General features: G+C 46.7%; 15 protein-coding genes across 15 annotated transcripts; 6 read left to right on the top strand and 9 right to left on the bottom strand.

The window, feature by feature from the left end:
* The first annotated feature begins 154 nt into the window (after nucleotides 1-154).
* Nucleotides 155-1,605, top strand: V2V93DRAFT_375262 (phosphatidylethanolamine-binding protein). The gene has a single exon (XM_066911446.1). It carries the CDS (start codon nucleotides 207-209, stop codon nucleotides 1,518-1,520), a length of 1,314 nt encoding a protein of 437 aa, XP_066763716.1. The 5' UTR covers nucleotides 155-206; the 3' UTR covers nucleotides 1,521-1,605.
* V2V93DRAFT_375261 (peptidase S24/S26A/S26B/S26C) lies at nucleotides 1,531-2,328 on the bottom strand. The gene has a single exon (XM_066911445.1). The coding sequence runs from the start codon at nucleotides 2,229-2,231 to the stop codon at nucleotides 1,614-1,616; it is 618 nt and encodes a 205-aa protein (XP_066763715.1). The 5' UTR covers nucleotides 2,232-2,328; the 3' UTR covers nucleotides 1,531-1,613.
* Nucleotides 2,241-3,237, top strand: V2V93DRAFT_375260 (uncharacterized protein). The gene is made up of 2 exons (XM_066911444.1): nucleotides 2,241-2,822; nucleotides 2,884-3,237. The coding sequence occupies exons 1-2, from the start codon at nucleotides 2,385-2,387 to the stop codon at nucleotides 3,154-3,156; spliced, it is 711 nt and encodes a 236-aa protein (XP_066763714.1). The 5' UTR covers nucleotides 2,241-2,384; the 3' UTR covers nucleotides 3,157-3,237.
* On the bottom strand, nucleotides 3,114-4,333 carry V2V93DRAFT_375255 (Cullin binding-domain-containing protein). Its single transcript, XM_066911443.1, has 5 exons — nucleotides 4,207-4,333; nucleotides 4,004-4,155; nucleotides 3,901-3,947; nucleotides 3,671-3,842; nucleotides 3,114-3,617 (listed from the first exon to the last, which is right to left on the bottom strand). The coding sequence occupies exons 1-5, from the start codon at nucleotides 4,207-4,209 to the stop codon at nucleotides 3,227-3,229; spliced, it is 765 nt and encodes a 254-aa protein (XP_066763713.1). The 5' UTR covers nucleotides 4,210-4,333; the 3' UTR covers nucleotides 3,114-3,226.
* Nucleotides 4,270-5,215, top strand: V2V93DRAFT_375253 (GPI anchor assembly protein). Its single transcript, XM_066911442.1, has 2 exons — nucleotides 4,270-4,664; nucleotides 4,716-5,215. Exons 1-2 carry the CDS (start codon nucleotides 4,359-4,361, stop codon nucleotides 5,112-5,114), a joined length of 705 nt encoding a protein of 234 aa, XP_066763712.1. The 5' UTR covers nucleotides 4,270-4,358; the 3' UTR covers nucleotides 5,115-5,215.
* On the bottom strand, nucleotides 5,129-5,963 carry V2V93DRAFT_375252 (uncharacterized protein). Its single transcript, XM_066911441.1, has 2 exons — nucleotides 5,851-5,963; nucleotides 5,129-5,795 (listed from the first exon to the last, which is right to left on the bottom strand). Exons 1-2 carry the CDS (start codon nucleotides 5,956-5,958, stop codon nucleotides 5,217-5,219), a joined length of 687 nt encoding a protein of 228 aa, XP_066763711.1. The 5' UTR covers nucleotides 5,959-5,963; the 3' UTR covers nucleotides 5,129-5,216.
* A 121-nt stretch (nucleotides 5,964-6,084) lies between these two features.
* Nucleotides 6,085-7,821, bottom strand: V2V93DRAFT_375251 (uncharacterized protein). The gene has a single exon (XM_066911440.1). It carries the CDS (start codon nucleotides 7,750-7,752, stop codon nucleotides 6,469-6,471), a length of 1,284 nt encoding a protein of 427 aa, XP_066763710.1. The 5' UTR covers nucleotides 7,753-7,821; the 3' UTR covers nucleotides 6,085-6,468.
* Nucleotides 7,822-8,655: 834 nt separating this feature from the next.
* On the bottom strand, nucleotides 8,656-9,856 carry V2V93DRAFT_375248 (uncharacterized protein). The gene has a single exon (XM_066911439.1). The coding sequence runs from the start codon at nucleotides 9,803-9,805 to the stop codon at nucleotides 8,705-8,707; it is 1,101 nt and encodes a 366-aa protein (XP_066763709.1). The 5' UTR covers nucleotides 9,806-9,856; the 3' UTR covers nucleotides 8,656-8,704.
* A 622-nt stretch (nucleotides 9,857-10,478) lies between these two features.
* On the bottom strand, nucleotides 10,479-12,116 carry V2V93DRAFT_375245 (phosphatase 2C-like domain-containing protein). Its single transcript, XM_066911438.1, has one exon. The coding sequence runs from the start codon at nucleotides 12,057-12,059 to the stop codon at nucleotides 10,632-10,634; it is 1,428 nt and encodes a 475-aa protein (XP_066763708.1). The 5' UTR covers nucleotides 12,060-12,116; the 3' UTR covers nucleotides 10,479-10,631.
* A 50-nt stretch (nucleotides 12,117-12,166) lies between these two features.
* V2V93DRAFT_375243 (NO signaling/Golgi transport ligand-binding domain-containing protein) lies at nucleotides 12,167-13,143 on the top strand. The gene is made up of 3 exons (XM_066911437.1): nucleotides 12,167-12,510; nucleotides 12,570-12,757; nucleotides 12,818-13,143. Exons 1-3 carry the CDS (start codon nucleotides 12,272-12,274, stop codon nucleotides 13,051-13,053), a joined length of 663 nt encoding a protein of 220 aa, XP_066763707.1. The 5' UTR covers nucleotides 12,167-12,271; the 3' UTR covers nucleotides 13,054-13,143.
* V2V93DRAFT_339470 (splicing factor, Prp19-binding domain-containing protein) lies at nucleotides 13,088-14,394 on the bottom strand. Its single transcript, XM_066907778.1, has 2 exons — nucleotides 13,941-14,394; nucleotides 13,088-13,886 (listed from the first exon to the last, which is right to left on the bottom strand). Exons 1-2 carry the CDS (start codon nucleotides 14,345-14,347, stop codon nucleotides 13,157-13,159), a joined length of 1,137 nt encoding a protein of 378 aa, XP_066763706.1. The 5' UTR covers nucleotides 14,348-14,394; the 3' UTR covers nucleotides 13,088-13,156.
* A 34-nt stretch (nucleotides 14,395-14,428) lies between these two features.
* On the bottom strand, nucleotides 14,429-15,933 carry V2V93DRAFT_375240 (thioesterase-like superfamily-domain-containing protein). The gene is made up of 5 exons (XM_066911436.1): nucleotides 15,331-15,933; nucleotides 15,102-15,222; nucleotides 14,979-15,031; nucleotides 14,846-14,930; nucleotides 14,429-14,786 (listed from the first exon to the last, which is right to left on the bottom strand). Exons 1-5 carry the CDS (start codon nucleotides 15,852-15,854, stop codon nucleotides 14,556-14,558), a joined length of 1,014 nt encoding a protein of 337 aa, XP_066763705.1. The 5' UTR covers nucleotides 15,855-15,933; the 3' UTR covers nucleotides 14,429-14,555.
* Nucleotides 15,934-16,731: 798 nt separating this feature from the next.
* V2V93DRAFT_392661 (fungal-specific transcription factor domain-containing protein) lies at nucleotides 16,732-19,766 on the top strand (the record flags this gene model as incomplete). Its single annotated transcript, XM_066912481.1, has 4 exons — nucleotides 16,732-16,824; nucleotides 16,893-17,040; nucleotides 17,329-19,340; nucleotides 19,368-19,766. 4 exons carry the CDS (start codon nucleotides 16,732-16,734, stop codon nucleotides 19,764-19,766), a joined length of 2,652 nt encoding a protein of 883 aa, XP_066763704.1.
* Nucleotides 19,767-20,103: 337 nt separating this feature from the next.
* V2V93DRAFT_339466 (P-loop containing nucleoside triphosphate hydrolase protein) lies at nucleotides 20,104-24,544 on the top strand. The gene is made up of 4 exons (XM_066907777.1): nucleotides 20,104-20,788; nucleotides 20,855-21,392; nucleotides 21,447-23,052; nucleotides 23,114-24,544. The coding sequence occupies exons 1-4, from the start codon at nucleotides 20,244-20,246 to the stop codon at nucleotides 24,475-24,477; spliced, it is 4,053 nt and encodes a 1,350-aa protein (XP_066763703.1). The 5' UTR covers nucleotides 20,104-20,243; the 3' UTR covers nucleotides 24,478-24,544.
* On the bottom strand, nucleotides 24,512-25,915 carry V2V93DRAFT_375235 (uncharacterized protein). The gene is made up of 2 exons (XM_066911435.1): nucleotides 24,896-25,915; nucleotides 24,512-24,838 (listed from the first exon to the last, which is right to left on the bottom strand). Exons 1-2 carry the CDS (start codon nucleotides 25,833-25,835, stop codon nucleotides 24,729-24,731), a joined length of 1,050 nt encoding a protein of 349 aa, XP_066763702.1. The 5' UTR covers nucleotides 25,836-25,915; the 3' UTR covers nucleotides 24,512-24,728.
* Nucleotides 25,916-26,300: the final 385 nt, after the last annotated feature.

Genomic DNA, 26,300 nt, shown 5'->3' with positions numbered 1-26,300 from the left:
AAAATAAGGCCGAGCGTTACTGAGCAGTTTTTTAGTGGGGCCAAAATAATAGGATTTGCGAATAAAAGTTACTAAATTCACACACTGAGCGCGCACTGAGCCGCGCACTCGAAAAGTTTTCGGTTTTTCGTACTTTCCGAATAAATCTTTGTATCTAAATCAGCAACTCGGCAGTGTATAGGGACTTATACTCAGTATTGTTCACAATGCCACGTCTTCCTGGCTTCGTGAGTCAGGCCTCGCGGGCTTCTCTTCGAGCTGCCTCCACTGCAACGTCGTCAATCCCTCATTCTGCATCACCCTCCTTTGCTGACGAACTCGACCCAAAATCCATTCTCGCCGATAAAGATCTTTCGACTATCGCTCGTGCTATCGGATGTTCTGCTGACGATCTCACTGCTTTTCCTAACCCGACTGTCCCCGCTGGTGGTGAACCTCTCATCACTGCGCGTCAATTGACAATGCCGGCTGCAATGAGACCTCCCTTTCTCGATTGGCGCGTGCAGATGAAGCCAGCGTCGCTAAAATCTAAAAAGTTTCGCAATACCTACCTCTCGCCAATTGGACTTGATGGTGCTTTCAGAGAGGCTCTAGAGATTCTAGGAAAGGACAGAGACACAAAATATGTTCAGGTTTTAAAACTTCAGAGTAAGGTTGATGCCATTAAGGCGCAGTTTGGCGTCTTAGAGACAAACGAAATCACAGATATCAAGGCGCGGTCGGAAGCATACCTTATTGAAGTGAAGATCGAAAAGCTGCGGATACTTGCTGAGCTCAGCAATCCCGAAGTAATTGCGCAATTTGAGCGCGGACGCGCAGATATGCAATTCCCAGTCTACAGATATTTGGCGCGCAAGAAATGGGAACAGATTCCCCGGGCCCAGCTCGTTGACAGACTTGAGAATATGCATGTTATTCCAGATACAATGCCGTATATCAAGCCGACTGTTGACTTACGCGTCCGATTTCCGGGACCGACAGCATATTGGTTTGACCCGGGTCGCATTCTGAGCACTGCCGTCACTGCTCAAGTGCCGGAGTTTCAGATCAACACTTTTGAAGATAAAACAAGTCGTTACACCATTGTCATTGTCGACCCGGACACACCGGATTTTGCTAATGACTCGTACAAGAGTACTCTGCATTATATCCTTTCCGATATAGAAATTCACGGCAATAAGCCAGATGTTGACACCGAAGCGTCTACAGTAGTCGTTCCTTATCTTCCCCCTCACCCAGAAAAGAACAGCGGTATTCATCGATATGCAGTATGGCTGTTTGAGCAGCCCGATGGCGAGCGTCTTGCGATCCGACAGCGTGGATCTAAAGAGATCGATAATTCGAAGCTGCTAGATCGAGATGAGTTTGATATTAGACTATTCCGCTCGGCGTATGGACTCAAAGCAGTAGGAGCTCATTTGTGGAGAAATAAGTATGACTCGCAGACAGAGGCCGTCAGAGAGAAGTTTGGTCTTGGACAAGGAACGGTTTGGAGTCGGGCGAGGATCCAACATTATTAGAGAGTTATGTAGTTGAACGATATTGTATATATGTACTTGTAATTTACAGCAAAAGTATGAACAAGATTAAAGAAAACAAAGCGAACGCCACGGCTAAAATGCAAAGAGATTATCTACTTTTCTCAAGTACTCCTCCATACTACTGCTGCTCGACCTAACGTTTGACCCGATCTGTCTCGGCATTGACGGCCAGAAATCCCATGGACCCCAAAACGAGGCAAACGGCACCTCACCTATTATCAGAGCCATCGGTACAGGGCCGTAGTCCCTCGAATCTAACGAAGCCGTGGCATTATCTCCAAGTAACCAGACATGGCCCTCTGGCACTCTAATGTACTTTCCGGCCCGAGGGTTCTCTTGCGATACAAAGGCCTCGTAAGGCATGTCATCCAAAGTTGTTGCCGAGTACCGTGGCATTGCATTTGCGTAAACAATATCGCCTGGCATGCCAGCTACGCGTTTGCAGATCCTTGTATTTTCAGAAGTAGGTTTTGAACATATCACGACATCTCCCACATCTATGTTTTTCCCGCGTCGGTGTCTAAGCTTGTCGACAAAGACGTGATCGCCGAGAGCGCGTATTGTTGGAAGCATTGAGAGACCACCAGTTGGAGAGAACTCGAATATGTTCGTGTGCAAAAGATGCATTGCCGCTCCAATACGTAGGCCTATACTAAGGCTATACAGAAGCTGTCTCACTTGTGAGCTCATTGCTGTATTGAGAACTCTTAAGAGTGTATTTGGTGAGAATAAGATATTAAGAGCGTGGAGTAGATAATGAGGCGTTTGTACCGATATATAGTCTCTCTCATCTTGCTGCTATCATACTCCAGTCTCACTCTTTTGAATAAATAGTTGGAACCGATGTCGGTGAGCATTATCATTTCAGATCATGATCAATATGACTCTGCAGCTGCTGCCGACGATGAAGCGGCAAATTCTGCGAGCAGCTCCGACGAGAGCAGCAATTCACTCGCCAACACCGTCGACTCCGCCAGCGGTATCGACCGCTCTCGTCTAGCTATTCCCGACGACTTGGAGTATTTCAGTTACAGAACAATTTCATCAAGCAGTGGGAACTCCTCGGTTGAAGATGACGACGACAGCATGTCGCCTTTTGTTAGCATTGGATATCAGCAGCCTGAGGCGGGATATGATTTCATAGATTCTTATATTGACGACGAGTATATTGATGAAGACGTTTCGTATACGGTCAAGTGTGGATATTTAGTCCTTTTTTCTACCTGGATTATCTTTGTGTGTGGTATTGGTAGTATATTTGGTGTTTGGCGGTGGGTCTGGGTATGTTCAATTGTTAGAGCATTTTTGACTAGACGTATTTTACTAACACTTCACTCTACAGTCTCCCGTAGTCGATGGAGAATTGTATCGTAAAGTAGCCACTGGCGGTTTTTTTACCGTGGATGAAGATACAAAGCTGCCGGTTGACGAGTATTACCCGTCGGCGGTGATGCTACTTTGCATTGTGGCATGGATATGGTGTGTAGTTTCTTGGGTTGGCATGAAGCTTTTCCGGCATGCCAAAGGCGGTGTCTCGTCCGACACATCCAATACGTTGAACGATTCAAATGACGGACATGGGAGTCCGGTTCAGATGCGATATCCGTCATTCTAAGTTTTGTACATAAATACTATTTGTTATCCTTTTTTGATCAGTATCTTTGTTGTATATAGAATATTATTTGTTACTCCTTGATCTTCTTCATATATGTCACAAATTCGTCAAATATGGATGGCCAGGCTCCTTCCGGGTCATAGGCCTCCAATCCTTGCTCAGACTTGAGGATGCTCTCATTAAACTCCCACAACATGTTCCATGTATCTTTTGAAATTACACGCTTGTATTCTTCCTCCACAAAAGTAGTCCAGGCTTTGAACTCTTCGGGAGAAGAGAATTTATCTGCAATTAATAAATTCCAGTAAGCGATCGCGGTTTCTATAGGCAAATTGCGTTGACCGGCTGGGCGAACAAAGCCGAATGTAAATTTGTAAACTTCTTTATAGAAAGCAAGATCAGTGGCGAAGTTGACGCGTAATTTATCGCAAGCCGTTTGCATTTTAGAGATAGAGTCGGCGCTGTTTAATCTTAGCCTTATGTAATAGAAGGAGTAGAACGGATTAGAACGTACTTTAACGATTGCCAGCCTTTAATAAAGCCGTCTTTTGAAAATGTTCCGACGGTCGGAGCTTCTAATTTACAAGCTAATGCCAACACAAAAGGATCTTCAAGATCAATTCCCAGATCATCTTGAATAAACAAAATAGTACCGTCTAACCCAATCGTTGAGGGATCCTCGGCATCTATAATCACTATCAGACTGAAAAGTTGATAGAGGGGAGGATGATGATGCCTACTTACCTTTGTATTTATCAAACAATGCTGTCAGAGCTTTACTGTCTTTCTTTCTAAAAAAAGGGTAAGCATCATATTCCTCATATTCTCGAATATTACTCTTACATACGCAGTAGCACCAGATCCGTCATAGTATTCAGATACCGCGCGATCGATATTCCACGAGTGGGCTCTCAAATATGAAGTTGCCGTACGGGCAGTCACGCCAGTAGCCGCAACAAACTGGTTGATAGCGCTCCGTTGAGCCGGTGAGATAGAGCTCTACAGGCTGTTAGAATTTATAATAATATAACAAGAAGCATATCAAAATACCATAGTTTGAGATGTGGATTTGACGACAATGAGAAGACCGGCTGGGAGAGTTTGATCAAAGTCCAATAAACCCAAAACCTTCACAACTCCAATTCTTAAGAACTTTGAACTCTTGAAATCATCATCAAAACATTCGCAAGAATATCGTCAAAATGGCTCGAACCAAAGCCATGCCAAAGAAGCTGACCTCATCGACGAATAGCGCTTTGCCAACGAACTCACAAATACCGCGGGTATCTCAACTGCCGGTGTCCTGGTTAGCAGGCGCCCTGATCCTCGCCGTACCCGCCACGACCGTGTTTCTGAGCTCATTGCTCGCCCATAATCCTACTCGGACTCTTGCGATTTCTTTACCGTATACAATTGCTATTCAAAGTATTAGTATTTGGAGCAGTACAGCGAAAAGTACCACACCGACGAAGAAGACAGCTAAAAAGCCGGCAAGGAGTGCCGTCTCTGTATGTTGCTGCTGAGAGCTGAGAAATAGATAGTTATTAACTTGATTACAGAATGTCATACTGGCTTTGATCTTAACAGTACTCCTGACTCCGGTTTTGCATATCGTCTTTGTATTGTTTGGTGCCCCGGTCACAATCGGTGTTCCTGAGACATTTTTACTGGCTGCGCATGTAGCTTTATTGGTTCTTTTCCCTCTTCTCTGCACAGTCCCTCTTGATGCAAATTCCTGGGGCCTAGTCTTTGCTCTGCGAGGACCATGGACGGCAAACTATATTGCTTCACTAGGGACCGTCATTGGCGCCTGGCTAGGTGCCGTGCCAATTCCTTTAGATTGGGATCGCGAATGGCAGCGGTGGCCTGTCACAATCGTTGTTGGAGCGTATGTAGGAAATGCGGTTGGTAGGATTATTGGTGGTGCTTTGATTAGCAAGAAGCACAAAAGTGCATAGTAGAGCGTATGAAGCAATTTAACGACATGTATGTATTATTAAACAAGAAAGACTATGTACATATATAATACCAGGTTTACAAAAGTTGGTTGGTTTTTGAATTTACTGCGCGCTTGACTTTGTTTCTTCGTCTTCAAGCAGGTGATCTTGCTCTTGCTCCTCGCGGTTGTATTCCTCCTCAGCAGCTTCATATTCAGTCAGGTAAGCCACCATATCTTTCTCGCCCATCCCAAGTAAATCAATTTTTCTGTGCTGGATGGAGTCGTCCCAAAGCTCGTCTTTACCCATGAACCATTCGTTTGTCCAGTAAATAACAGCATCTTCACTCGGTCGGCGAACGTCAAACGGTTGGCTTACTTTCCCAGTCTCAGTCGTCAATTTCGGCTCTGCATCCACCGCCGGGCGCTTATATAAATACTCCAGTGCATTTGCTAAGTCTGATACAGCTTCAAAAGTATATGCATGTCGCTTTGGAAATCTAGTTCGCATCCATTGGTCGCGGATTTCATGGTTACTGGCGTACAGACGCTCGCGTTTTCGCCGCAATTCGTGAAGATAGTAGACTAAAGTCGAGCCAAAAGATTTGCTTGGCAATCGTGCAATACATAGAATAGACCAATCGTGAACTCTGTCCTCTTTTGGCACGCGGCTCGGCGGAAGTTGATTGCGAATTAGTTTTTCCTAAGTTGATTGACGTTAGCCCATGTCAAGACAAAGGGAGGGGGCAATAACATACAGTGACTTTATTGGTCGTATTAATAATAACAGGCCCTTGCCGAAATCGTAGCAAGTATACAAGTCCGCTGTCCTTCACAGGCGCGAAGAGCGTCCGTGAGAATTGCATTGTTGATGCGTATATGAATTTGTGAAATTTTCGTGAGCGAAGTAGAGCAGTGTTTATTGGGTACCATACCCTTGAGTTTATGTGCAATTAGTAAATTGATTATTTAAAGCCTGCGTATTCTTAGATATTATTTTCAGTTGACTTTATTCTATATTCGCTAAAGAAAATCAAAAATCTAACTATAAAAATTCAGATATCCTTATGAAGAAGAATACAAAATACATTTTGAACGGTTTTGATACCTCCTAAGTCCTTATACTTGCCGTCTGATTTTCTACTAAACCCAAAAGCATAGATATAGAATGGTATGAAGACGTGGTAGCACTCTTGAACACGGATTAGCAGTTATTGATTGATATTATAGAACACAAACTGTAGAATAAAATGAATTAATTATTAGCATATAACATATTCCCATTTTCCAAAACCCAAAGGAGACCCAAAACCAAAAATGTACATAAAAACAGAATATAACAATAGAAAGAAAAAGATCATAAAAAATATATACAACTAATTTGGTGAGGATATAGTGACTGGGATCGAAATCAGCTCCGCAAGAGATATGCGAGAAGGACTCTGCAAAGGGATATGAATTCGTTCCGGTTCGACATTGAAAGTAGGAGCAGTACAAGTAGAAACTTTCGGAGGAAAAAGCGGGATAATGCCGGAGTGATCTTGCTCATAGAGTAGCATACTGACGCTTCCTTGGGAAAGGACTTCTTCTACCGAAGCGTCACGAACATCTTTGTCAGAGATACGGGTCCAGGTCTGCGTGTCAGGACAGCGGCGATATGTGATGTAGTGGCCCATCGAATGCGACCCAAAATGCACGACAACACTTGCCAGTCTATAAACGGACGGCATTTCAACAGAATCTTCAACCGTCATATATTTTTTAAAATCAAGAAATTCGGGAAAGGAGACAGCAGTGCTATTTTTACGAGGCACTTGCGCAGCCGGATCAAAGTGCGAGCGATTGACGTGCACGACCAAATTCTCAGGAGCATGTCTGACGGTGAAGTGTCGTCTTTTACTAGCAGCTACCAATCGTGGGGGTTTGAGTCTTTCAAAATCGGCGTCCTGAACAACTGCAGGCAAAAGAGCCCGCGAGATGGCGTCGAAGCGTGCTCGCAATATTGGCCAGATGTCCGGCTTGTCGCTGCTGTCAGACACAGGGCGACGAGTAAGAAGACGTTGGAGGTGCTCGCGAGCTGCCACAAGTGAGCAACGTTGACAATAAACAGAATCAATCTCTTCAGGCGCGACAAATGCCTCGAGCATGCTTTCCAGTGAGACGGGACGAGGAGAGAAATTAGGCAAGGCGAGCTCGAGAGAAGAGAATGGGGCGGCGCGGACGGGCTGCTGCTCTGAGCAGCCTAGACAGGACACGTGCGACTCAAGCTGTCCGTCAAATGGAAGAACGGTGTCCTTTGGCAGAGCTCCGCGGAGGCAATCGAGAAGGGCGAGGAGGAACTCATGCGAGTCCTGCTGATGTGCGGTGGCGGAATCCTGGGTCCAGCGCGGAGAGTGCATCGCTTTGAGAAGAGCCGCGGTAGAGTGCGAGTGCTGCGAGGGTATCCGTGCATTAACAAGAGACAGAAGCTCAAATAGCTCGCTACAGAGAGGCGAATCGCGAGCTGAGGCAAGAACTGCTTCGAGACATGAAGAGGAGGCGAGAGCCTGGACGACGGCGTTGAGGAAGCAGGAGTTGCCGGTATTGACGAGTCCACCGACGACGCCGCGAGGCTGCTGCTCGGGTGCTATTCCTGCCCACAGCGCAGCAAAGTCCGACATAGGCTGTGAACAGAATATAAGTGTGCGAAAGAGTGAGAGAGAAAGAGTATGATGCTGCAATGTCAGAAGGTATATCAGAAGATACATCAAGGCAGGCCGCGCGTCTACTTCCAAGAAGCTACTCCTCTTTGGGAAGAGTAAGGAGTTAGAGTTTAATAATTACGTAATTAGGCTAGACTGGATTATTGCCAACGCAATCTGAAATTTTTTCGGCTCCTTAACAGTCTCAACAAAATCAACAGATATGGCAAAAAAGCAAGGTTGGCATCTCTTTTCCTGACGATTTAACTTACTTGAAATTTTCTGATATTTTTATATAGCACACAAAAGCAACAAGCGGGCCGCGCGGCGTGAGATGCCGGAGCCGGCACCTGAGCCCGTGATCCACGACGGCGCTGAAGAGGCGACACCAGTCGCATTCAAGACACAGCAGCCCAAGGCAAAGAAGCATTCTCCACTCCACATCTCCAAGACTAAAAAAAATAGAATTGCAAAGGCAGAGAGCAGAGTTAGCAAAATGCAGACCAAAGTTGCAAACAGCGAGGAGCGATACAAGCTCGTCACAACCTCACGCAAGGCCGGCGGTGAGGAAAGCACGAGCGTCGAGCTGTCGGTATTGACCATAAACCGCAAGCCCAATGGTATTGAGCTCTTACGAATGGCGCAGAAAGTGAAGGCAGCTGCTCCGGGAATGGACGTTGATGACTCTGACTCTGACGCGAATGAAGATGACACCGAGGATGCGGCCAAGGCAGAAGACGTGGCCGATGACGAACTTGCTTTTTAGTTTTATCATTAAATTTTTCACATCTTTTATTTTGATTATTACTTCACTGTTGTTTGTTCATTCATTCTTGGGCTCCGGCGTTTTAAATTTAGCTTACGTTTTGGTTTTTTTTTGGATTGCCGTTGTAATTTTTGATCATATCTATTTGTAATATAGTAAATCAGTCTACAGATGTCGCTGATAATCAAATCCTTTGTCTCGTCCTCCGATTCCGGAAAACCTCTGTCCATATCCTCCTCCACCATATTGCATTCTGTAGTTCTGACTTGAGTATGAATCAAACCCCAGCATCTGCTGAATCTGCTGCTGCTGTTGTTGTTGCTGCTGATACTGATTATGATGCTGGCGAACGCGCTGACCGATCGGTCCATGAGCAGTTGGGTTCATCACACTACTGTCCGACGAGTTACGGTCCTTGCCCCATCCGCATTTTACTGGCCGACCGTTTATCATGACTCCGTTTATCTGAGCAATGGCAAGAGCAGCGACTTGGTGTGAGTCCATTCGAACAAAAGCATATCCCCGCTCAGGCTGTATCCGCACGTCAACAACGTATCCAAACGATTGAAAAAGCGGCACGATCTCATTTTGAGTCGTGTACGGTGACAGGTTGCCAACGTAGACTGTCGTCTGCCAAGCGGGTGTCTGCTGCAGAATGGCGTCGTATGATGACGAGTTCATTTGTAGACCGCCATTGTTAGGGATGTTGCTGTTGTTGTTGGGGTTGGTGTTTGTGATATTTGACATATTGTTACGCTGCGAGGATGCCTTGTTGCACCTGATATTGCGCGAGCCAAGCCACTCACCGTCCATCGTCGTCATCGCGTTCTCTGCGTCGGCGGCATCGGCAAACGAAACAAAACCGTAGCCTCGACTGCGACCAGTCTTGGGGTCCCACATAACTCTTGCTTCTGTCATGGAGGAATAGGCAGAGAATGCCTGCGTGAGGAGCTCGTCTGTGACGTCGCCGCTGAGGTCGCCAACAAAGATGTGCGTCTTGCTCTTGGACGCCCAGTTGACCTTTATCTCTGCCTGCAGTACAAGTCGCCCATTCAAAGCCTCAATAGCATTCACAGCCGAGTCATGGTCCACAAACTCGACGAAGCCGTAACTAGTCAGACCGGGGCCCTGTTTGTGGACCGCCGCGGGGATGATCTTGACGGACTCGATCTTGCCCGAAGAAGAAAATAAGTCCGACAACATTTGCTCGTCGACTCGAGCATCGAGGTTGCCCACGTAAAGAACACGGTTTGGTGGATCGTTCATGATGAAATGTGTTGTTAATGCTGCTGCTGCTGCTGTTGTTTACAAGTGTGGTGAGCAACAAGCGGGGCTTTCTTTCTCGCTGTGTGGCGGGGAAAAAAAAAGAGACAATAGGCACTGACGCAGATAATCGTATTACTAAGGCTTCTACTTATATATTACTAATGAATGAGATAAGCACTTTGTGACCAGGTCTCCTCGACTGCTCACACTTTCTTACACTCATCTACGTGCCAACAATGGCTGACAAGGACCTCAAGAAGGCATATAACGTGAGCATTAGCCTGATTTTCACTGTTACATGACGTTGCGAAGCTGACTTTGGCGCTGTTTACAGCAAGTCTTGATATCGGTGGCAAACCTCTCCAAGAGCCTGACCTCGTCGCCAAATCCGCAGTACGTCTTGCTCTCTTGTATACCTATGTCAGCCTCCATCGAGCTAATCTTAGCATGATTTAGAGTATATCCGACGCTAAATACCGAGGCAAGCACTGTCCTCATAGACGCATCGCGTACATTTCATGCCTGTCTTGATTCAGCAGAGATCTCTATAGTGAGTACACTCGGCATCATTTTCAGTGTCGACATTAGCTGACGATTTTGAGCAATATTTACAGATACAGGCTAGAGATACACTGCGTCGTGATCTACGTTTACAAAGACGGAGGTCAAAAACCATGATTAATCTTGATGATTAGCTGCTTGTTATTGCAGCATGTACATGCTCAAATAGAATAAAATAAAAATAAATTCAAAATGCCCAAATTCCTTAAATAACTACAAAAAAAAATTGTCAAAAGAAAATATCCATACTGTACATGATCTCTTCTCATGAGACCGTCAACGCTTCCACTTTTTCTGTGGCCTCCGTCGTCTCTGCGTCGTCTTCTTCGACAATAGTTTGCTGCTGCTGCTGCGAACCAGTTCCATTAGCGCCCGTACTACTGTTACTACTACCGCTCGCGTGTGTATGGTTCGCACGAATTATATCCGACATGCGTTCATTGAAGCGCACGACCATGACAGTAATATTATCCATACTAAAATGCTCGAGTGCGTAGTCGACCAGAGCCTTGCTTGCCTCCTGCGGATCTACAATATGTCGAACGACATCGACCGCGGTCTGATCAGAACAGACATCCCAGAGGCCATCGCATGCCAGGATCATAAACTCGTCTTCGGCAGTCAGGTACGTCTCAGTTGTGTAAGGATGCGAGGTGACAAGATTTTTGATGTAAATGTCACCCAGCGAGCGAGTGACGGCAAGAATGCCGTTCACACGGCCATTTAACACTACACCGCCGCTATTATGTATACGCCGCGCTTCTGCGGGATCGGTGCCCTTATGGTCATAAGATAGTCTCAGTGCTCGTCCATTGCGAGCGAGTACTATCCGCGCGTCGCCAGCATTTGCGGTGTAGAGCATGCGTTCGCGCACGGTTTTTGTCTGTGTGTTGCTCGAATCAGATGCAGAAGAAGAAGAAGGAGGAGGGTGGTGATGCAGGAAATGATAATGGTGATATGGCTTTTGCGGAGGCTGGTCAGGCTGGACGGTACCCTGCAGCAACCGATCTTCCCAGCGCAGGAGGGCGACGACGGCGGTGCAGCCTGCGTTGCGGAGGGGCTGCTTGCTGAGAAGAGAGTCTGCTTCGGTGAATGTGCGGTCAAAAATTTCTGGCACTGAGCAATGCGGGTCTCGTCTGAGCTGATCTTCGAGCACACTGTGCAGTTTCTGGCCACACCATTCAGCTGCCGTCTTGCCGGCGTGGCCGTCAAAGACCGCAAAATATCCGGCGTCGGGCGACGAATGGCCCGAAACGTTGCTTCCAGTTGCTGTACTGAGGGGTGTCGGAGCCGGCGGATTCGAGCTGGAGCGCGAGCGGGAGCGGGAGAGGAATGATCCTGAGGAAGAGGAGGAGGCGGCTGAGAAGGAGGCAGACTTGTCTGTCGCACGCGGGAAGTCGTATATCACGCAGTGCGCGTCCTCCATCGTGTTGCGACACTTGAGATTCGCATCTTCGCAGACGGCGGCAGAGAACGTGCCCTTAAACGATGGCGGCGGCGAGGCAGAGGCCGACATTGCGGACGTACTGTTGTTGCGCCGGACTGCGAACGAGGACATGCCCGGCGTGGGCTGGTTTGCCGTGGCAGCGACTGAAGACTGGACCTGATTCGCGAAGCGCGCAAAGAATGAGCTTGGCTTTCGGTCGGATGAGGCGCTGTTGCTTCGGCGCGACTTTGCGGAGCGAGGGTCCATCGACTGGCGAGTGTGTGGGGAAGCGGCGGAAGACGGTGAATGTAGGAAGAAGCCTTGCTGAGGCTTGTACCAGATTCGTAGAGGGGCAGGCGCTACGCGGCTGATGTCACAGCGCTGAGGGGTTGGTGCTACACGTGATATTCATACTCTGCCAGTACTCTGCTCAGTACCCTGCTCAGTACTCTGTCGCCACTCTTTCGTTACTCTGCATCATGTCAAAGCTGCCGACGCCGTCGCGTGCCTCGTCAGACAAGTCCTCGTCGCACCCGGGTTTTGCTGTGCGCTCGTCGGCGACCTCTTCCTCCCTCGCCTCGCGTCGTGCCACAGTCTATGATCGCAACATGAACCGGCGCGCTCCCGACCTTGCGCTCTCAACATTCGCATTTCTCTTCAGCGAAATGGTGCAGTACTCGCAGAAAAATGTAAAGGGCGTGCAGGAAATGGAGAATAGGTTAGTTAATTGTTTATTTTTTGAGCTCTCCGGTACGGTTACTCATCACTGTTGTCTAGGTTATCTGCATATGGCTATCATGTTGGGCAGCGAGTGCTGGAATTGGCTACGGTCAGAGAGATTAAAAATGCAAAGCGTGAAACTAGAGTTCTCGGTCTGCTACAGTTTATAAATACTACGATCTGGAAGGCAATATTTGGAAAGGTTGCTGATGCTTTAGAGAAATCAAAGGATCAGGAAGACGAGTGTATGTTGTATCCGTTTCTTTTATATTTTGGGTCAACATAATTGCTAATGATATTTTCAGACATGATAATCGATAACAATCCGGTTGCAAATAGTTATATTTCGGTTCCGAAAGAACTTTCATCTCTAGATTGCGCGTCGTTCCAAGCAGGCGTGATCGAAGCAGTTATGGACGGGTGCCAGTTCCCAGCAAAAATCACTGCGCATTCGGTACCGACTGAACTCTACCCTCTCAAGACCGTCTTTTTAGTTAAACTGGATCCACTGGTAATTGAGCGGGAAAAATATATGCGATAGAATTGGAGCCACTACTTTATGACTTTAGTTTTGTGTTTGGCGTTTTTTTGTTGTTGTGTACATTATATAATATATGCATGATTTTTATTATACATTGTAAAATTTACCGCCCATCCTTTGAAGGTTCTCGTCGTTTACGTGGATATGCATCATGCATACCACCTAACTTTTCCCTAGCTCGTTTATTTATTCCGTTCCTTGAATCAAACCAAGGCGAGTCGGCGCCTCTTGAGGTGTCCTCCTCTGCCAAATGCGTCCACTTAGTTTGGCCGCGCTTGCCAAAGTCGTCTCCACGCACTTGCAAGATCTTTGGCAGTGCGGTCTTGTCTTTGACCTCGTCTACCGTCTTCTCATGATAATCTGTTCGTTGTAAAATCTCGGAATCTTGGTAGAATGCACCCTTGTGATAGTATTTTTGCATGAATCCAACACTGCCTTTCTTATCCAGTTTCTCTTTACGCTGCTGACGCACACGCTCAATTCCTTCCTTGACCTTCTCACTCTCGTCCATATCTCGTCTAGCCTTCAACTCTTCCAACTCTTTCTCGAGCCGCTCAAGCTCCTCGCGCTCTCGCTTAACTCGTTTCAATTCTCGTAGTTTCCACGCGGCTCGCTCGGCGGCCGCATCTAAATCGTCGGTGTCGTCTAAATCTTCTGCGTTTGCAACTATGTGATCCTCATGTATGTTTCGACGAGCATGGGCTTCTGCTTCTAGACGAATTTGAGCTTGAATCTCAAGTAAAGTATCTTCTTTCTTTTGTTGTCGCGACGCTTCTTTTGCTTCTTGATCTTGTGCTTCAGTGGTTTCCTTGGTTTGCAGCGAGCGTTTGTTTCTGAATGTCATTAGTAAATCCAAATTCATAGAATAAAATTGAGAAGATGCTTACTTTGGAACAAAAACTGGTCGCAAGAGAACTTGTTTCGGGGTTTCTTCTTCGCTGCTTTCTTCCTCGCTGCTCTCTTCGCTGCTTTCTTCACTGCTTGCTTCTTCACTTTGGTCGCTCTCTTTGCTTTCTTCCGGTATTAGTCTCTGTTCTTTATCTATTAGACTAATGTCATTTAGTTTCCTAGTAGGTGCGCTAGGTTTTGCATCTTTTGTATCTTCATTATTTGTAATCGCCACTGAAAATTCAGAAATTGATTGCTCATGATCGTCATCTTGCTGCTGCTGCTGTTGCTGCTGCTGCTGCTCGGAATCGTCTTCGTCGGATGATGTTTCAGGAGAAGGAGTTCTAGATGTACGTTTTCCGGCGAATAGTCTGGTTCGCTTAATTTGTTGCGATCGTGGTGGCATTATTTTTGCTAGTTGTTGTGGTTGCTTGTGCTGTATATTGGGTTGACAATGAAAAATAGTAATTTGTGGGAGCGGCTCATTATTCAGAGTTAATTTGAGAGAAGACTAAAATTGAGATATAAGCAACAATAAAATTACAACCACAACCTATTTAATTCTACAAAACTCGTAATATACGTAAGAAAAACAAAAAAAAGAAAAAAGAATCTCATAAGCTCGATTTAAGGTGACTTTCACCAAATCTACACAATCCATCTTGTATAAAATCGGCAAACATCTCACCATCCTGATCATACAATTTTCCTGAATATCCAATTCTCCCATCACCACTTCTATTTGTGTGTGACTCCATCATGCACCATCCTTTATCTGCTCTTACAGCTGTTCCTTTATGAGGACGAGAGGGTGGGTAAAATATAATCATGTGCGACAAAGATGCCTTTGATTTGGTGTTAGGTCATACACGAATAGACGAGAATTCGGAGTGAGAATACTTACCACGCGATGAACATTGTTTATTTTGTTTATCAAGCGGGCAGAGATGAAGAGAGAATTACGGTCAGAGGTGTATATATGCGCGGCACTGCTTTAGTGAGTAAGATGATGTCTCAAAATGAGTGGTCTTGCTTACAGATGAATGTTGGGATCATCGGAAAGGGGAAGTGCTGTTCTGTAAAAGTGATACTAAGGATAAACATAATTAGTTCACAATAATAATAATAAAGAAAACATTGTAGAAAGCAAAAGGGTATACCATTTTTCGCTCAGAAAACTGATCTGGAAGTGCAAGCAATTTATCTTCTGCTCGTCGCACGTCGACAGCGTGAATTATCTGAGTGAAATCGCTATCGGAAGCTGTGGCCCATTTGATCCAGCTGTGTAAAGTAACAAGTCAGTAATTAGAAAACAGAATGCGAGAGAAATAAATTAAAACAACAAAAAAAAAAAAAAAAAAAAAAAAAAAACGAAAGAAAGAATAATACATTGGCAGGTCAACGTCAGGAACAGGCGGGCAGTCCTCGGGGTCAAGTCCAATATCTGGCGGTTTTGGAGCATGGGCCCAGCGCTCGCTGCAATGCTGGTTCCGAACTTGGCTTGCAGAGTAGAGCACGGGTTCATGTAAGGCTTCAGATAGCTTGAAAGAGACCATACAAGTGTAGACTAGAGTCAGATCATTGATTGATTGAGAGAGATGCTGGTATACATTCACATGGCGAATGATATAAGTGCTACCATCGCGAACGAGCTCAACCCGATATTCAAAAGGCACCACATCACTATTTGCAGTCAAAAAATGAGACTGAAGACTGTTACAGATGTATCTATCAGGGACAGTGAGCGCTGCCGCGTAGAGCGACTGAGCGAGGAGATGTCCGCCAAAGACGCCTCGTGCCGCTCCAGGTCGGAAAGGATGCGCAAGCGAGCGAAAGTGGGTGGGCGAAAGAGGCGCGAGAGCGATAAGTTCAGCAAAGTCTGCTGGCGGAGTGAGACCAGCAAGACCAGCCATTGCTAAAATGCTAGAGCCTGATGATGATGTCTACGTTCATATAATAGAAGAGGGCAGGATATCAAGCTGTGCTGTTTTGCGGGGAAGTCAAAATGACATGCATTACCGAGGCGGTCGAAGTGCGGCTCGTTGTGACAGAGTTTAGAGTTTAGTAGGGTTTGACCAGATGACATCACGATCTCTACTAAAATCTCACGTGACTATCTCTAATAAAGACTGTTGACAATATGCCCAATTAGGCGACATAAACGCCGAAAGCGCGAATAATGTGATATCCAAGACGCAATTACATCGGCGATTCCGGGTGGGTGGGCCTCTCTTTATTTCACAGAGATCCGGGTGAGGAAAATTCAACGAGTCTGAAGCGTATGACCTCTAGAACTGTATTAGTAATGCATTCAGCAGTGTTTGAATAGTGTTTGAACTGCGCTTAAGCAGCGTTTTTAGCAGTACAGCGTATTGACGCCTCTGCTCGTCTTCGTATAAGCTCTTCTACCGTTAGCGCTGCTAGATTTTGTAGCGCCCTACCCAGAACTTGTGCTTCAATCATTTCCCGACCCTGCCTCTATCCTTAAGTGAAATTCCAGAAGTGAAAAGCTATCCTTCTTTGTGAAGCAGCAGATCAGGGTTCGGGCTCTTTCCAAAGTCTCGTCCAAAGTCTTCCCCGCCTCGCTTTTCGGACTCTGTCCAGCTCCTTTGACAAATCTTCTTCCTCGTCACCTTCGCTTACTTCGCTTACTTTGCTTACTTTGCATCCTTCTCGTATCTCTTACCGCCTCTGCTCCTCCTCGAGACTCCTCCTCTCCTCCTCTTCAAAGCTATCTCTGCTCATCCTTTTCTATATCTTCTCTATATCCTCTCTCCTCCCTCCGCCGAGATGGCCTCTAGCGGCTCCTCGCGCACCATCCCCACATCCCGGCGTACCCGCACCGTCATATCCTGCACGGAGTGCCACCGCAGAAAGCAGAAAGTACACAGTATTCCTTCTACCTGCCCTCCCGCCTCTCTAGACTTACTGACCTCTCCTTTGCCTTCCAGTGTGACCGCCAGCAGCCCTGCAACCAGTGCGTCGTGCGCAAAGTAGAAGGCCTCTGCCACTACTCGTGCCGTCAGCCTTCTGCATCGGCCTCCTCCAGAGCGTACTCTGCTGCCACAACCGCCGCCGCGACCGCCGTCTCATCCGCGCGTCTCGCTAATATTTCGTCGTTCGCGAAGCCCCTCAAACTACACTCGGATGTCGCGGCTCCTGAATCCAGTTCCGCAACAGTAGACTCACTCTCGGACTCGTCCAGTCCTCCTCAAGCCGATTGCAATGGTCTTCGTGTGGCCACCACCTCTTCTTCGTCTGATTATAGTACGCCAAGCTCCATCACCGACGACACCTTCAACCCTCATGACAGCGGCGTCACCGCCGCCTCCCTGCCTCATTTCCAGACTGCCGCTCGTTTGTCGCAGCATCTACAACCTCAGCAAGCTCAGCAGCCGCAGTTTCAGTTCTCTGTCCCTCGCAATAACGCTGCGTCGATAACCTCCTCTAGCGAAGACAGCTCTGATGAAGATGATGCCATCTACGACCATGCTGATGACTACGATATGAACTCTGATGCCGCGTCTTCATCTGATTTTGAAAACGATATCGACGATGACGACGAAGAATACAGTGATATCGTTGATGTGCTTGGCTATTTCCGCTCTGGCGTATCAAACATCGCTCGCGACATAGCCGAACTAAAACTTTCCCCTAAATTCATCTCCTCGGCCGACTTCTTTGACGCCGGTGGCGAGTTCAAAGGTCGTAAAGGAGTCTCTTCGCGCAATGCCAAGGTCGTCCAGCGTATCCTTCGCCAAATGCCTCCCAAACCATACGTCGAGCTTCTTATTCGTATCTTTTTCAGGGAGGCAAACTACTATCAGTCTATCAATGAGATTGAGTTCTGGGACTCTCTCAACAAGTGGTGGATCTCGCCTAATCGAGTTGAAAACGTCATTGTCGCCACCCTCACCTTTCGCATAATGTCCATCGCGCTTCAGTTCGTACCCGAAGAGCATCTCGAGACCGTGCGTCAGATTGATGAGTCTCTCGACAGTCTTTCGGCCGACTACTCGCAATGTGCCAGCGAACTCGCCGCTCTCTTGCCTGACTGCGTTGACAAGGTTCACGAGTGTATTTTGCGCGCTGCCTGGCTCAAGTTCGAGGCGCGCATGAAAGAGAGCTGGTACTGTATCGCCACCGCTGTGCGGATGGCTCAGGAAATTAAATTACACGTTGAAGAAAAAGACTGTCCACCGTCGTACGAACGTGAGCGTCGCCGTCGTCTCTGGTGGACAATATATTATTGGGATCGCTGTTTAGGACTCATCCTTGGCCGGCCAATTATGATCGAAGACGACATATGCAGTGTGCCTCTCCCTCTGGATCTTCCAGACGATTGCTTGTATCCTACTCTCAAAGATGGTCCAGCTATCACTGAGTTCACTGGCCGTGTACTCTCGTTCAAGCTTTCAGAGTATATCTCTGATCTTGACCGCAATCCGCAACGACTCTTCCGCAACCTGACAATCTTTACCGCCTCGCTACCTGGATACTTTTCGATCTATTCGCCAGACACGTCCCTTGACGACCAATATCCTTTTTTGGTCGCCCATCGTGAGTCGCTGGCGACTACGATTTGCATGGTTCTCTGCGCTCTCTATCGCCGCAAGATAGCCATTCCAAACCCGCTTTCGTTCTGTCTTCGCTTACTTACTGCCGCTGAGCGAACCCTAAATCTTTCGCAAGGTGATCAGCAATATCGCCATTTTATGATTGTCTATGCAAATCTCGAGCCCTCTGTGCTTATGTGTCGCGAAATTCTCAAAATGAGTGGCCGACTTGCTGAAGCTCGCTTTATTGTTTCTGCGGACCGCAACGGCAACGCCATCGACGTCTTCACTTGCCTCAACTTTGTAGACGATGCCTTGAAGCGTATGCGTCTCATCCGGACTCGTAACAAGATTGCCATCAAAGCCTATCGCATTCTCAAAGAGCTTGTCCGGCGAGTCAAAATCCAAGTCGAGCGCGAAAAGGGACGCTATAACGAGAGTAGGAGCGCCTCTGTTAATCAGACACCGATGTGTCAGAATGTCGATGACTTGCTCACGCCACAGCAGCAAAAGGCAAACAGCTTGCAGCAGCATCTTCAGTTGCAACGACAACTGAGTAATGAACTCGATTCGCCAGCTTCACCTGGGGCTTCTACTAGCTCGGTTATGTTATCTGACCGACCCGATTATGCTTCACTTGCCAGCAGTGCCAGTACCAACGACCATGAGCTGATATCGATGCTTGATTATGGAAACATTAATGAGCACCTAGTGGGCGATGCCGCCGTACTTGAAATGTTGCATCGTCTAAATGCACAGACGGCGGCAGTGAACGATTTGTTACCTTACGCGCCCAAGGGTGGCAGAATTCCTCTTACTCCACCTGATGGTCGTATATCGTCAGTTGAGCCTGAGCTAATATGCGGCAAGGTTCCAATCGTGATGCCTATGCAGCCGACGATTCTTGAGGACGACAACAGCAGCAGGCCTGCGCGACTTCCACCGCACGTGCCGGGCACGGGTGGTGATCTCAATTATTTACCGCCGCCGGATCGGTTGAATCTTGCTCAGAATCCTCACGCAAACACGACACATGCAACCGTGATTCTACCGCCACCGGACGTTGATTTTGCAGATATGGAAATGGATAGCGAGATGATGTTTAGCTGGGCAGACGCATACTCCTATAATTCTATGATAGATCAATCGGCCGGCGATGGCGTTAGTAACCCTGGCACTGCTTCTGAGCGCGTTGATGGAGTCGGTGGTGACCGTGGAGCCAGTAATGGAGTGAGTACTAGTAGGGATTTTGGAGTTTTTGTGTCATGATTGGCTAGAAAAAAAGTATTGGTAATTGATATCTATGTAATTTGTGGTACATTTTTTAACGTTTTGCTATTTTGAATATGGTGGTGTATGTTGTTTGTATGTATACGGTAATGGGAAAATTGCAGATACCTCTTGACCCTTGAAGCATTGGAATTATCCGTAACGTTGCAACTTGAAGCAGTTTCTTTTTATCTATTGAGCATATTGCTTGCCTTATGTTTTGGAGGTCTGAGTGTAGATGTGCAGCCGATCATGGGATAAGGTCTAGGGTTAGATTGTAGCTACCACACACGGGCCACTTTGTGATATTCAAGTCAGAAATAAGCTTCGATGCAATGGCTAAATAAGGGTCAAAGCTTATCGTTATCGATAATCAGTTTGCTCATTTTTGCGCCGTCGAGTTCTATCCAAGAGTGAGATACTTCTCGAATTTGAATGCCCCCGCGTTGACAGTATTATAGTAGAGAGCCGATCAAAATGTCAGAAGACAGCTACTATGAAAAGGATGCGCTCGTGCGTGTGCATTCTAGCGACTCGTATGATGACTTGAAAAGCAGCAGAATTGCGAGCGAGAGCTCGTCGTTGTTGATTGAAGAAACAGATGAGTTCAGCCACCTGCCTGGTCATGAAGCATCTGTTTTGCGGGCACAGGTACAGGTTGTTGAGCCAAAGACGTCATTTTTTACAATGTATCGGTATGCAACATCTCGAGATGTCGCCTTTCTTATCGTGGCCACTGTTGCTTCAATTCTTGAGGGAACTATTAGACCGACTATATCCGTTATTTTCGGCACTCTGACTGGTGTTTTTGCTACGTACGCAAGGAGATTCAACATGGACGAGGAGTACTTCTATAATTCGACAAGCGGATTTTATAGTTCTTCGAACGGAAGTTTTTTTGGCGAGGATCAGTATAACAAGATAATGTATGGCTATCCGAATGAGATGAACAACATGACGAGTTCCGATTATCAATATATTTCCCCTGACGAGTTTCAGCGAACGGTAAATAGCTACATCCTGTACGTATGTCTGCTTACCACTTCCCTCATTGTGATGATATTGACTTTTTCTTTCTATTCATTCAGGCTGTTTGTTTATCTTGGCGTTGCCGATATTATTTTATCGTATTTTTCGATTTTTGTTTTCATTGACAGAGGCCAGATCTTGTCGGGTCGTATTCGTGAACACTATTTGAAAGCCACCATGAAGCAGAATATCGGATACTTCGATAAGCTTGGCTCGGGAGAAGTGACTACGCGCATTTCTTCTGACACGACGCTTATACAAGAAGGAATGTCTGAGAAGGTTAGCTATATGATAGCTAACCTTTCAACATTTGTAACTGTGTATGTTCTTGCGTTTACTCGGTTTTACATATTGACGTTTATGATGTTATCTATTGCATTTGCGGTGACTGTCTCCCTTATTGTGTCATCTGGTATGATGAAGAAATATTTCAAGAAGGCTGGAGAAGGATATGCAGTAGGAGGAACTCTTGCAGAGGAAACTATATCTAGTATTCGCAACGTGCAAGCTTTTGGAATTCAAGATAGACTTGTTGCTCAGTATGATAAGTATCTTGAAGTTTCTGAGCGGTATGGAATTAAAGCAGGATTTGCGCTCGTACGTACTATATTGCGGAACGTATCGAACTATTACTTACTTTGAGATTACTAGGGAATTATGACCTCTATGGTATGGATAGCCTGTTACAATAACGACGCGCTTGCATTTTGGCAAGGCACTCGATTCATTCGTGAGAACCGTATGACTGTTGGACAAGTGATCTCGATCATCCTGCTCGCAAATCAAGGCTCCTTCGCCATTTCTGGAATTGCGCCTCATTTCCGCTCTTTATCTCAGGCTCGCTCTGCTGTTGCCAAAATTTTTGCTACGATTGATCGCGCGTCAGTTGTTGACCCACTTACCGAACGAGGAGCAAAACTTGAGAATGTCAAGGGCGAAATTGAGCTTCGTAATGTGAAATTCATCTATCCATCGAGACCAAATGTGTGTGTGCTTAATAATTTCAATTTACGTGTACCGGCTGGCAAGACGGTTGCTCTTGTTGGTGCGTCCGGATCTGGAAAATCGACCATTATTGGCTTGCTAGAACGTTTTTATATTCCGTTAGCTGGTGAAGTTCTTATTGATGGAGTGCCTATTGAGTCACTAAATGTGCGCTGGCTACGACAGCAGGTCTCTCTAGTCTCTCAGGAGCCTACATTATTTGCCTGCTCAATCTACGAGAACATTGCGCATGGACTCATTGGCACGCAATATGAGTTTGCTGCAGAACACGAAAAAAGGGCGCTTGTGGTTTCTGCGTGCGAGCAGGCTAATGCTATGGATTTCATTTCCACGTTCCCCGAAGGCTTAGACACTTCTGTTGGTGAGCGTGGATTTTTGATGTCAGGCGGACAAAAGCAGCGGATCGCTATTGCACGAGCAATTGTCAGCAACCCCAAAATTTTACTACTTGACGAAGCTACCTCGGCTCTTGATACAAAGAGTGAGGGTGTTGTTCAAGATGCACTTGATAAGGCGGCACAGGGACGCACAACTATTGTCATTGCCCACAGACTGAGCACTATCAAAGACGCCGATCTGATTGTTGTGATGCGAAAAGGCGTTATTATTGAGATGGGAAATCATCATGAATTGATTGAAAAGAAGAGCGAGTATTTCGCTCTTGTCGATGCGCAGAAAATTGAGCAGCAGAGAGAGGCGCTCAAGAGTCAGCTTGTGCAAGAGGAGCCTGAAATTGAAGAGAAGCACGTTAGCCTTGATTTATCGCGTGCGAAGACAGTATCATCGATCTCAAGTAGAATCATCGACAATACACCGAAGAAACCTGAAATTGATGCAGCAAAGTACACCTTCGGAGAATTGTGCATGTTTCTTATAGATATGCAAAAAGGATACAACGGACTAAACAGTATCGGAATGATTCTGTCTTTCATCAATGGTCTTGGATACGTTGCACTCGGCTTCTTTTACGGAGGCGCAGTTGAAGCCTATACCCATTTGCCAGATTACGACTTTGTTACGCACCGTATTTCAATTTTCGCTGGATTACTGTTTATGGAATCAATCGTAGTCTCGATTGCAACGTCTGGCTCACAGGCTCTATTCTCGTTTTCTAGTCAGAAACTTATTCGCCGGATTCGATATATGACTTTTAGACAGATATTACGACAAGATATTAGTTATTTTGATAAGGATGCAAATACGGCTGGTAGTTTGACTGCTATGTTGTCACAGGATGCTCAGGCAATTGAAGGTTAGTAAATTTTTTATGATTTTTATTTTATTTCAACTCTACAATTATTAACATCGTACAGGCCTTACGGGTGCAACTTTTGGTCAAATTAGCAATGCCTTGATTATTATCCTCTCCGGTTCAGTTGTCGGAATAATTGTGACTTGGAAACTCGGTCTAGTACTGGCTGTTGTAATGCCCTTATTTATTGGTGGTGCGTTCTTTAGATTGTATATTCTTGCCAGCTTCCAAGGAAATATGAAGAACAGTAACCAAAAGGCGTCAAATTTTGCCTGCGAAAACGTTTCTGCAATAAGAACAGTACTGTCACTGACAAGAGAGAACGAGGTACTTGATACCTATCATCGGACTATCGAGTCGCAACACCGAGCGAGTATCCCTGCTACACATAAGAGTTCTTTTATGTATGGTGTATCTCAGGGTTTACAGTTCTTCATTTATGCTCTAGCGTACTGGTATGGCTCGACGTTTATTCGCACTGGCGAATACTCTATTCTCAGATTTTACATTACTTATTGCGCATTGATTGCCGGAGCGCAGGCGGCTGGTATGGCGCTTTCGTATGCGCCAGACATGGGTAAAGCCAAGTTCGCTACCGCAAATATTAAGAGAACGCTGAGTGAGATTCCGGATATTGATACTTGGAGTACAGAGGGTGATACGCCAGAGAATGTACAAGGTGAGATTGAATTTAAGGACGTTCATTTTAGATATCCTACGCGTCCTCAGGTGTCAGTCTTGCGCGGCCTAAATCTTTCGGTTAAGAAAGGTCAGTATGTTGCACTAGTGGGCGGGTCCGGATGCGGAAAGAGTACGACAATTGGGTTGATTGAAAGCTTTTATCGACCACTGTCTGGAGAAATTACACTAGATGGTCGCAATATTAGAGAGTTCAATATAAATCGTTATCGCGAGCAGATTGCACTCGTGCAGCAAGAGCCAACATTATACGCTGGTACCATTCGCGAGAATATCTTGTTTGGAACGACCGACCTTGACGTCGATGACGAGCGCGTGTATGCTGTCGCGCGCCAAGCTAATATCCATGACTTTATCATGAGTTTGCCTGACGGATATGACACACTTTGCGGCAGTAAAGGCACTCTCTTGTCCGGTGGTCAAAAGCAGCGAATAGCCATTGCACGAGCGCTCATTCGAGAGCCAAAAGTGCTTCTACTCGATGAAGCTACTTCGGCACTTGACTCTGAGTCGGAGAAGGTGGTGCAGGCGGCGCTTGATGTGGCTGCTAAGGGACGCACTACGATTGCTATCGCGCATAGACTGAGCACTATTCAGAATGCTGATGTGATATATGTATTTGACGCGGGTAAGGTTGTTGAGAGTGGCACGCATCAGGAGTTGTTGGCCAAGAGAGGAAGGTATTATGAGCTCGTGCAACTGCAGGCGCTTGAGAATGCAGGCTAGGAGCCACTATGAGTTTTAGTAACAGGAATACATATAAACATTAGAAATATATTATATTAGATGAAGCCAGATTCTTCTGTAACCAAACGACGCACCTAAACCAAAGTCTAAGCAGAAGCAAAAATTCTAGCAAAAACACTCCAAACTACGTGAAATACAGGCGCAGAGACTTTGCCAGTTACAAAAAACAGCAATATCCAAACAAAAAGCAAAACAACGGGCACTCGCTCGGGAGTTTTCTCCTGTAAACACTATTCAGCCTTGTCTGACGACTTCCAGTCATCGGCAGCGCCTTCGAGATTTGGCGATGCTCCCGACTCGGCGTGCGCTGAGGCAGCCTCGGCTGAAGTTCTGGTTTGATCTTCTGTAGGGTTAGCTATCTCGACTGCTGCAGGGGTCGTATATATCGACGGCGCACCTTCATTATAATTATTTTCAACGGCTTCAGCGGCGGCAGCGGCTTCTTCGGACGATTTGATATCTTGGGCAATCCCTTCCTCAGATGGAGAGATGGACTCGTGCGGCAACACGCTCTCGACGGTGGCTGGCGTGTTCGGCTCTTCGGTGACTGACGATCTGAATTCAATGTACTGGAACGGGTCTTCGCTGTGCTCGAGCATAACATCAAGACCTTCACCGAACGCTCCTTTTCGTGCTATTCCTTCAAACATTTCGACCTCTGCGCGCGTGATGGCCGTCGCCTGCTTTAAAATCTTGGCCGAGATGTCTTGAGTGATATCAAGCGAGTACTTGAAATACTCGTACTTGAGCTTCTCGAGCCCGTCCACCTGATTTGTGAGATCCATCAACGCACTACGGTAAGTCTCGAGATTGCGCTGCTTCTTCTTTCCAAGCTTGACGTTCTGCTTCTCGGTCTTGCGCAGCTCTTTTGTGCGTTTGATCGTCTCCTTTTGAAACTCTTCCTCGTGAGTCTTGGTCAGCTTCTTGTAGTTCTCGAGCTCGGAGGCAACTGGAGCTTCAAATCCCTGCGGAAAGCTCTCAGAGAGAATGCGATGATGGTTTGCAGCGAGGAATTGCAGACCCGATGCCGAGCTAAGACCGTCTCTGGACTCGCCGGCGCCGCGACACTTTGCGCAGGCCTGCAGCGCTGCCCCGAAATTGTTCTCTGCCTCGGCTACTTTTGCCAGAGCAGCCCGCAGAGTAGAGGCGGTCTCAATTAGTGTCTCGTATGCGGCAATGTTGCTCTCAATGTCGTCTTTGGAGACTATAGTCTTTGGCAGCGGTGGCGGGGCTGGGAAAGTAATAGAAGCGAGAGTGGGCGGGAACTTGGCGGTCGACATTGTGCCGGACGGCGAAAGCGGCGCCGTTGACGGGGCTGCGTCGACGGGATCTGACATTGCTTGTGTTTTTAAAGTCTTTGCTCGGTTTGCTTGCTGCTGAAGATGCCTGAAGAGGATAAGGACAGATTGGAGCTGCGCCCGACGATGAAGATGGCTGGGCCACTCATCAGTGCTCCCGATGCGGACAAGCGCCGTATTCTGGAGCAATTTGTACGGATGACGTCGCTGTAAGCTATTATCTAAAATATTTAGATAAGCCGCAGATAAGCAGTAAGGAACCCTTATTTATCAGAGTCCCTCCCGCCCCCAGGAGCTGCTGTCACCCCTTCTCCGCACAAAAAAAGGGTTGACAGCTGCTGTCAGAACATCTGCTGTCTGTTTGGCCGTTGTTCGCGTGGTTCTCGCCGCACTCTCGAGAGTAGATGAAAGGGGCTGGGAATGTTGCCGAAACAGGGGAGACCAAACTCAGAATGAGTTGTTCCTGCCCAAAGCAGTTAGCGTAACGTGCGGCTGCGGCAGCGA

This window comes from Kockiozyma suomiensis (assembly GCF_038497685.1).
Source record: "Kockiozyma suomiensis strain NRRL Y-17356 unplaced genomic scaffold V2V93scaffold_15, whole genome shotgun sequence".
Classification (NCBI taxonomy): domain Eukaryota; kingdom Fungi; phylum Ascomycota; class Lipomycetes; order Lipomycetales; family Lipomycetaceae; genus Kockiozyma; species Kockiozyma suomiensis.
The sequence above is the reverse complement of the archived record's forward strand: the minus strand, read 5'-3'. Positions and strand labels throughout refer to the sequence as shown.

What these genes read in the sequence shown, in the direction of transcription:
- V2V93DRAFT_375261 (XM_066911445.1), bottom strand. Translation starts at nt 2,231, where the DNA reads ATGAGCTCACAAGTGAGACAGCTTCTGTATAGCCTTAGTATAGGCCTA.
- V2V93DRAFT_375260 (XM_066911444.1), top strand. Translation starts at nt 2,385, where the DNA reads ATGTCGGTGAGCATTATCATTTCAGATCATGATCAATATGACTCTGCA. An exon ending in GTGTTTGGCGGTGGGTCTGG is followed by an intron (nt 2,823 to 2,883) that starts GTATGTTCAATT and finishes TTCACTCTACAG; the next exon opens with TCTCCCGTAGTCGATGGAGA.
- V2V93DRAFT_375240 (XM_066911436.1), bottom strand. Translation starts at nt 15,854, where the DNA reads ATGGCTGGTCTTGCTGGTCTCACTCCGCCAGCAGACTTTGCTGAACTT. An exon ending in CCTGACGTTGACCTGCCAAT is followed by an intron (nt 15,223 to 15,330) that starts GTATTATTCTTT and finishes TACTTTACACAG; the next exon opens with CTGGATCAAATGGGCCACAG. An exon ending in AGTTTTCTGAGCGAAAAATG is followed by an intron (nt 15,032 to 15,101) that starts GTATACCCTTTT and finishes GTTTATCCTTAG; the next exon opens with TATCACTTTTACAGAACAGC.
- V2V93DRAFT_375255 (XM_066911443.1), bottom strand. An exon ending in ATTGTTTGATAAATACAAAG is followed by an intron (nt 3,843 to 3,900) that starts GTAAGTAGGCAT and finishes TAGTGATTATAG; the next exon opens with ATGCCGAGGATCCCTCAACG. An exon ending in AAAGGCTGGCAATCGTTAAA is followed by an intron (nt 3,618 to 3,670) that starts GTACGTTCTAAT and finishes AAGATTAAACAG; the next exon opens with CGCCGACTCTATCTCTAAAA.
- V2V93DRAFT_375251 (XM_066911440.1), bottom strand. Translation starts at nt 7,752, where the DNA reads ATGTCGGACTTTGCTGCGCTGTGGGCAGGAATAGCACCCGAGCAGCAG.
- V2V93DRAFT_375235 (XM_066911435.1), bottom strand. Translation starts at nt 25,835, where the DNA reads ATGTCAGATCCCGTCGACGCAGCCCCGTCAACGGCGCCGCTTTCGCCG. An exon ending in TGAAAATAATTATAATGAAG is followed by an intron (nt 24,839 to 24,895) that starts GTGCGCCGTCGA and finishes ACCCTACAGAAG; the next exon opens with ATCAAACCAGAACTTCAGCC.
- V2V93DRAFT_375243 (XM_066911437.1), top strand. Translation starts at nt 12,272, where the DNA reads ATGTCAAAGCTGCCGACGCCGTCGCGTGCCTCGTCAGACAAGTCCTCG. An exon ending in GTGCAGGAAATGGAGAATAG is followed by an intron (nt 12,511 to 12,569) that starts GTTAGTTAATTG and finishes ACTGTTGTCTAG; the next exon opens with GTTATCTGCATATGGCTATC. An exon ending in AAAGGATCAGGAAGACGAGT is followed by an intron (nt 12,758 to 12,817) that starts GTATGTTGTATC and finishes TGATATTTTCAG; the next exon opens with ACATGATAATCGATAACAAT.
- V2V93DRAFT_339466 (XM_066907777.1), top strand. Translation starts at nt 20,244, where the DNA reads ATGTCAGAAGACAGCTACTATGAAAAGGATGCGCTCGTGCGTGTGCAT. An exon ending in ACGGTAAATAGCTACATCCT is followed by an intron (nt 20,789 to 20,854) that starts GTACGTATGTCT and finishes CTATTCATTCAG; the next exon opens with GCTGTTTGTTTATCTTGGCG. An exon ending in TTAAAGCAGGATTTGCGCTC is followed by an intron (nt 21,393 to 21,446) that starts GTACGTACTATA and finishes TGAGATTACTAG; the next exon opens with GGAATTATGACCTCTATGGT.
- V2V93DRAFT_375262 (XM_066911446.1), top strand. Translation starts at nt 207, where the DNA reads ATGCCACGTCTTCCTGGCTTCGTGAGTCAGGCCTCGCGGGCTTCTCTT.
- V2V93DRAFT_339470 (XM_066907778.1), bottom strand. Translation starts at nt 14,347, where the DNA reads ATGCCACCACGATCGCAACAAATTAAGCGAACCAGACTATTCGCCGGA. An exon ending in CGACCAGTTTTTGTTCCAAA is followed by an intron (nt 13,887 to 13,940) that starts GTAAGCATCTTC and finishes AATGACATTCAG; the next exon opens with AAACAAACGCTCGCTGCAAA.
- V2V93DRAFT_375252 (XM_066911441.1), bottom strand. Translation starts at nt 5,958, where the DNA reads ATGCAATTCTCACGGACGCTCTTCGCGCCTGTGAAGGACAGCGGACTT. An exon ending in ATACGACCAATAAAGTCACT is followed by an intron (nt 5,796 to 5,850) that starts GTATGTTATTGC and finishes CAATCAACTTAG; the next exon opens with GAAAAACTAATTCGCAATCA.
- V2V93DRAFT_375253 (XM_066911442.1), top strand. Translation starts at nt 4,359, where the DNA reads ATGGCTCGAACCAAAGCCATGCCAAAGAAGCTGACCTCATCGACGAAT. An exon ending in CGGCAAGGAGTGCCGTCTCT is followed by an intron (nt 4,665 to 4,715) that starts GTATGTTGCTGC and finishes ACTTGATTACAG; the next exon opens with AATGTCATACTGGCTTTGAT.
- V2V93DRAFT_375245 (XM_066911438.1), bottom strand. Translation starts at nt 12,059, where the DNA reads ATGGACCCTCGCTCCGCAAAGTCGCGCCGAAGCAACAGCGCCTCATCC.
- V2V93DRAFT_375248 (XM_066911439.1), bottom strand. Translation starts at nt 9,805, where the DNA reads ATGAACGATCCACCAAACCGTGTTCTTTACGTGGGCAACCTCGATGCT.